At 41.3% G+C, this 7,369-nt stretch overlaps 2 protein-coding genes across 3 annotated transcripts in view; one reads left to right on the top strand and one right to left on the bottom strand.

Moving 5' to 3' along the window:
- LOC104959389 (canalicular multispecific organic anion transporter 2-like) overlaps positions 1 to 3,342 on the bottom strand; it is a 71,741-nt gene extending 68,399 nt beyond the window's left edge. Inside the window, exon 1 of the mRNA XM_010787275.1 lies at positions 3,011 to 3,342. Within this exon, the coding sequence (XP_010785577.1) occupies positions 3,011 to 3,046 (36 nt within the window). The 5' untranslated portion in view covers positions 3,047 to 3,342. The remainder of the gene's footprint in view (positions 1 to 3,010) is intronic.
- pds5b (PDS5 cohesin associated factor B) overlaps positions 1 to 7,369 on the top strand; it is a 464,227-nt gene that overhangs the window by 98,205 nt on the left and 358,653 nt on the right. The window lies entirely within an intron of this gene.

Genomic DNA, 7,369 nt, shown 5'->3' with positions numbered 1-7,369 from the left:
AGTACATATTGGCCAGGCTGTAGAGTGGCGCTGCTGCCGCCCAAAACATACCACTTCAACAGTCCTAGCGAAGTAAGACCCCGAGCATGCGTTTGCCATGGTTGCCCTTCTGTTATTCTCCAGCGGTGACGGCGGTTCTCCTGGCTGTATATCTCCTCAGGAGTCCCACCCAGGCAGATGACAAACACCCACCTCTCGGGCTTCCCAAAGGACGCGAGGGAACGTGCGGCAGGAGGTTTCCGTTTAAAAAAATTTCCCGGCCAACATGTCTGTTAAAGTTTAATCTTCCGTACAAAATTAGAAAAGTGGCGAGATCCAGAGGTCTTCCTTTTGTTATTTATTGAGCTTTAAACAAATTGATAATAGACTCTGTTCTCTGTATAATGAAATATTAATTAACGGTGCTGCCTCCTTCTTCCCCCTCTTCTGACAGCCCAGCAGCAGCAGGGACGACGTGGAGAGGAGGCGGGCTATTTCACGTTATCAGAAAAATGATCATTAGGGCTACCACACGGGACCGTGGACCCCGCCAAGAAGCGTTTGCGTATTGCCCGGTCTACCCAACCTTGGGACCCCCCCCCCCCCCCCACAGAGCGACAAGGGCAACGGAAACTTAAAAATAAAAGTAAGAAGGCAGCATTTTACGGCCGACGCTATGCATGGAGCCGCCTTTGAGGGGTTCCCGACATGTCGTTTCAGTAATTAAAGTGGTGGTTTCATGTTTGTCGGTTGTTGTGGGATTCTTATACCTTGGAAAATCATTTAATACTTTTAATAGGCCTTAAATTTTCGCTAAATTGATTTACAACTTTTAAATACTTTTTATAGACCCCGCGGACACCTGTATAGCTTTTGGGAATTTTTTCATCTTCCTACAATATTCATATTACATTTTTTGTACTTGTCCACAGTTGGTCTTTGGTGACATAGATATATTAACGGCACAATGTTATTATAATATTGACCATTAATATGAGTATTAAGGGACTTTGGTACCTGCCACATGTTTAATCCACCCATCAAGAGGAAATCACCAGGTGGAGCTATATTAGTGTATGCTATCTGTAGATACTTCCTCCCTTTATGATTGTTGGTTATCTCTTGCTATGCTGGTCACTTTCATATTGATTGATGAGGCTACCCTGTGTTACTAACACTGGAGATGTTTACGGATTATTATCGTGTCTGAGGTGCAGAGCCGGCCCGACCCATTAAGCGGGACCATTTAAACAGATATTTATTGAGTCAATAAATAATACATTAAACCCGGCTTTAAACTGATCCTCATTCATGACCGACCAAGATAGGACGGACAGGATTGTAATTCCCGGTGTTCATGTGAATGCAAACGAGAGGCCAAGACCCACCAGGACCAGAACAGGAGAGTTGAATGGAGATAAACATCAGTTCTTATTGACTGACAGGTACCTATCCTGTTGAGCTGTGACAATGTTAAAATAAAACTGTCAGGTTCAGACTCGGAGTTTTTGAAAGATGACATAGGAAAACATTTTCTTAAAAAATACGCCAATTCCTCCAAGTGGTGGCTCACACAACAACCGCCAGGAGCACCACTTCGAGGCCAATGGTAAAACAAGGTATGTAAATGGGTCAGTAAACTTCAAGGTTATGCGAACATGTAAGCCAAGGCATAATACAGCACGTTGACGTTACTGTTTGAATCGCGGTAAGTAAACCGTTAGCAACGTAGCTATAGCTAGCCAGATATATTAAATAACACACTTTGTCATACTCAATCTAAATGTAATGTTTTTTATCGTTACCTGGTGAATTTCAAAGAAAGCTCTCTGGGAAATTTGATCTTATTTTCGACATGAAGCTAGAAGCTACCTTACCATTCCACAGTTGATCCGGAGTCCTGTCAGTTTAAAGTGTTTCATAGTTAGCTTTAGCTAAGCACAATCTAGCACTAAAATATATGGGATTTTATGTGACAGTAATTTCTGAGAAAAAGCTGGAACATGGTGGCATAGTTGCCACTGCTTTACGTGTCAACATCGCAGTTTAACCGTTATTTTTGCAGCAGTAAATGTGGCTTTTGGCGGACTGACGTTGCCGATAACAACACCTGAATTATATGTGATACTCTCTTTTGGACAGATTTTTGCAAGAATTATCATTCTTCTGAAGGATTTCCCTGCTGACCAGCTAGTTCTATGCTGAACATTAATTGAGAGGACAGTCAGACGAGACAAATGAAAAACAGTTATGAAATACTTATATACAAACAAAGATACATTTAACTGATTTGTAATATATCCATAGCAGAAAAATCTGTTTTACAGTTCTGTTTCATTATGGTGTTGAGAGATGTTATCCATAGATCTCTTAATTTTGCTCTCAAAGAGCACCAAGATTGATGCTTTTAACTTCAATATTTAAAAAAAAAAATCTTTCCCGGGGAGCATGCCCCCGGACCCCCTAGAGGAAGTGAGGACCCCCCAGCGTTAGGTCCATGGTGTTTACATGCTTATTTATACAATATGTGTGCTTATGCTAACATCATAAGACAAAAGTTGGTTCCGTGTTGTGTGTAGTGAGAACGCGCTAGAGTGAGGGGGGCCCCCAAGCCAAAGCTCGCTTAGGGCCCCCAAAAGTCTAGGGCCGGCCCTGCTGAGGTGTATCATAAATACTATAATAATATCAACATTAAGCTAGCGGACGTTTATTAGACAGTTTATTACCCCATAGAAAACAACTGCAGTTTCCGACCTTCTTTATACAGCAAACGAGAGCACTGAATACAGCATGACATGAACTGGGAGCTTGTTAACACAGTGAATGCTATCAAGTGGGTTATTTCGAGTAATCTATGACCATTAGTGGCTTTTTCTGCCCGAAAAGAAAACAATAGAATGACATAACATTGCATAACCTTGTCAGGTAGTACGTGAAGTACACACCAATGGAGTTAGGGTATCTTGTGACATACACGGCGGTCGTGACAAACCGTACACCGGCCGGCAGCGAGTGACGGAGACGTACTCACCCAGAAAGGGAGCTCTGGTCCGCACAGCCGCTCCATCTCTGTGACTGTCTCGGCGGGAGACCAAAGCGGAGCTCACCCTCTACCGGTCGAGCCCTTTCTCGCCGACCAACTTTCCTTTTTCCTCGGCGTTAAAAAAAAAAAGAGATGCTCGCTAACTGTCACATGCCAGGTATGTGTAGCGGAGGCGCCTCGGTTACCGTGTCCCCCCCCCCGGCGACAACGTGGAGCAGTCAGGAAACGGTCCGCTCCTTCCGCCCTGGTGAGAAACGGAGAGAAAAGTCCTTCAGAGCCTGTGGAGAATTAGTTCACCGGGAGGATGTCGCGAGGCTAAGGCAGAGCAGGGCCAGGGTGTCAGCTTACTAAGCCCCGCCCCCCATCTTTCTCAGTTCCCCCCCTCTTATTAAACAAAATGTATAAATGTCATATACAATCAAAAATTACATAGACAAAACATTGAAATCAGGGATACAGTCAACTTTATTGTCAACTTCTATTTTTGTGTGACAGAAATTCATCATAATTATCTCACCACAGAGAGTAAATATATCCAAAAATAAATATATACATATTTATTCAAAATTATAATAAAGTATGGGTTTGAGTCTAGTCTAGTGGCCAGACTGCTAAACGGATTAATTGAAAGAGATGATCAATTATTTCATCAACAAAATATATACAGTAGTGCAAAACTGTCCATAGCAGCGTAAAAAGTGTCTGGTAGAATAAAAGTGTCTGGTACAGCCTGTCTCTGTTTGTGCCAAATTGTTGTACATTTTTGTAAACATGTTCAAAGTTTGGTTTAGAATCAGTCTATTTCTTCTTGAGAGTAACATTTCCCCCAAACTAAAAGGTTTTGTTTTAAAAGCTATATTTGTTTCAAATCCATCACTCTTTAAAGTTTATAAAAATGTTGTATTGTTAGTATCCTTTCTTCTCTCTGTTGCTCACTCGCTCTCTATCTTATTATCTTCCACACACACACAACATGAGTCAACATTATGAAATCACTAATGTGTGTCAAGATTTGATTCGCTTAAGGGAAGTGATTTAGAGGTAGCCTAAAACCAGTCAGTTTTAACTGTTCCTCTTTTGGAAAATTAAACAAAATATGGGTCAATCCCGGGGGAAAGGCGTAGTTGGTTAAATATAGCCTCAATATAAGCGGTGTGTTTGCTATTTCAAGTCCTCACAATGAAAATGATTACACATGTACAGAGGTGGAAGAATTACTCAGATCAGAATCAGAATCAAGTGTATTGCCAGGTACGTTTACACATATAATGAATTTGCTTTGGTGTCTGGTGATGCAAAAATAAACAATACCAAAAAAAAGTTGCAACTTATCTCGTGCTTAAGTGAAAGTAAAAGTACTTTTGTTGTGTCACAAAGTATTACCATCAGAATAACTTAAGGTATCAAAATTAAAACTACTCAATATGCAGATTGGCCAATTTGAGAATAATATAAATGATATATTTCTATTGTGATTAGTATTATCAGGTGCAGCTAATTTGAATTACTTTGTATACAGGGTAGAATGTCTTACATAAGTGTTATACTTCACATCATTAAACAAAAAGTAATTTATAGAATATAAATGTAGTGGAGTAAAAGTACACGATTTATCTTTTAATTGTAGTAGGGTTGAAGTACAAAGTAGCAACAAATTAAAAGTCCCTCAAAAAAAAGTGTGAGAGGGGACAGCTGGGTGGTTGTGAAGGTATGTGTTACATGTTCTCTGGGCTAAATAAGGTAAAGGTTTCAGTTGTAGGTTTGGTGACTCATAGCCCATACTGTACATACACGCCTAGAATGTACAGCCCCCCCTTCCCTCCTCCCCAAAACCAGTTGCACAGGACATTTTCAGTGTTTGTTTAAAAGTTCAAGAATCCGGTTACATGCTGTTAAAGACCCCATTTACACGGGAACGCAAACGAAACGCAAACAAACCGAATTCGATATAAAAAAAGTCTTCCGTTCACACCATAGACTATATATAAAGGTTCACACCGATACAGCTCAATAAACGTGTCCCTTCACACGAGACCGCTCGACCAGCTGGAGACGCTGTAGTACATGGGCCTGTAAATGGCGCTGTACTTCCGCCACAAAATACACCAAAAGCAGCGAAGAAGACCCCCATGCATGGTTGCCATGGTTGCCTGGTTGCCCTTCTGTTTATTCTCCGCGGTGGATTTAGCAACATGTAGTTCTCCATGTCCACTTGTTATTGATGGTTGTGGTAGAGCAGCTGTAGATTGTGCACTAACATCTGTAGCATGGTCAGTAGCTACTGACCACCATGCTACAGCAGTGAGCAGCAGAGGTGGGGAGAAGCGGGGCTATGGCTTCATCGTTATCAGGAAAATGATCGTATAGGACGTACACACAGAGTCGTTTGGCCCCCCAGAGCGTTCAGTCCGCAGATCTATCCACCTTGGGACCCGTTATCGTTTTAGGGGTTCGTTTCCGCGGTTCCGTTACGGCCTCGTGTGGCCGAACGGGCTATACGAAAGAGAAAAGTAGCGGATACAACCTGTTTCGTTCCTGTGTAAACAGCACCGATGCAGTTGAATGCCCAAGGTCAACAGAGTTTGTGTAAGACCTAATGATTCATTTAACCTGTTAAGCCCCAAAGACCCACTCGGCGGGTCTTTTTTTTTTTTTTTTACCGACACTGTGTCGTGAATCTTAATATTTAAGAACCTATTCATGTGTTATACCAGATTAACGGGAAGCATCTCAGCTAACTGACGATACAAACAATTTTTACCAAAACCAAACACAAGTCTCATAAGAAGCATCTAAATGACCCCTGAGCAAAAAATGCTAACGCACTTTGGCACAGAACTCAAGATGAAGATACCCTTNGCACTCTCATAATAACGTAACACAATCAGAGACTGGACCATTTTTACCAAAACAAAACACAAGTCTCATAAGAAGCATCTAAATGACCCCTGAGCGAAAAATGCTAACGCACTTTGGCACAGAACTCAAGATGAAAGATACCCTTATTACTTATCGTAGCTGCACATACAAGATATCCGATTAAAGCTGAGGTTCCACAGATTATATATATATAGTATCATCACTGAGCGATCCAAACTCGCGACAGGGGAAGTAAACTCAGACATCACAACACGTACCTTTACGGAGCTTTTACGGGAGATCGTCTCACCGTAGCTGTCAATCTGATCAAAAAACGTGTTCAATGGCAGATGAGAGTAACATCTACGTCACTTCCGGGCAAAAATTACGGCCTCGCCCACTTTTGGGGGAAAACAACGCTGTCATTTGAAAGGCTGTCAATACAAATTCTGAAGTTTTTGCCAATCCGATCCAATTTTTTGGAAAACCGTGGATTTTTGGATCTTCAAAGAGCTCGATTACGATGGCCTGTCAGGCAAACAATTACATTTGATCATTGGAAATCGACAATCGGTCTTGATATATGGTTAAATTAAAATCAGTAGGTGAGGCTGTAATTTCTCCAGCTGTTACTCTCATGAGCGAGGTGGAACATAATATTTGTATCATGCCAAAAAAGCTGCTGTGTCGTTTATTGCACCTCAAACATTAAAAATAATCAAGAGTTCAGTGTTTCTGTACTTCCTCTAAGAAGAAAGGACAGTAAAAGAAGAGCTCTGTGGCTTCAGGCTCGATCGGCATTCAAATGACAGCGTTGTTTCCCCCAAAATTGGGTGGGCCGTAAAGTCACGTAGATGTTACTCTCATCTATGAAAATCGATAGCCTACTGCTATATTTAACCATATATCGAGCCCGATCGTCGATTTCTAATGGCTTAATGCAATTGTTTGCCTGTCTGGCCATTGGAATCGGGCTCTTTGAAGATCCAAAAATCTCCGGTTTTCTTAAATTTCTGATCGGATTGGCAAAAACTTCAGAATTTGTATTCAACTGACAGCGTTGTTTTCACCCAAAAGTGGGCGGAGCCGTTATTTTTGCCCGGAAGTGACGCATTTGTTACTCTATTAAAACGAGAAAAACGCGGCTAAATCGGTTAATCCATAGGTTGATAATGTGTCTGTTGTTTTGAAAAAAAATATTTATAATCCATAATTCAATTTTTATGTAAAAATCGGAGAGTAAAAGTTAGCTGCTAATGGTAGCCACCNTTGTTTTCCCCCAAAAGTGGGCGGAGCCGTTATTTTTGCCCGGAAGTGACGCATTTGTTACTCTCATCAAACTCACGGAAGTGATTTCAAAACAAAAGCACTCGTTTTCTAAAATCACACTTTGAATCACTACAGTATCCTGCTGAAACGGTGATTATTATAAACAAGGTGAATTTAGCGATCACAACGAAAACGGCCAAGACACATATTGAGCCCAGA

This window comes from Notothenia coriiceps, unplaced genomic scaffold (genome assembly GCF_000735185.1).
Source record: "Notothenia coriiceps isolate Sejong01 unplaced genomic scaffold, NC01 NC01_scaffold00030215, whole genome shotgun sequence".
Taxonomy (NCBI): domain Eukaryota; kingdom Metazoa; phylum Chordata; class Actinopteri; order Perciformes; family Nototheniidae; genus Notothenia; species Notothenia coriiceps.
Note: the sequence above shows the minus strand (reverse complement) of the source record. Positions and strands in the feature narration are given on the sequence as shown.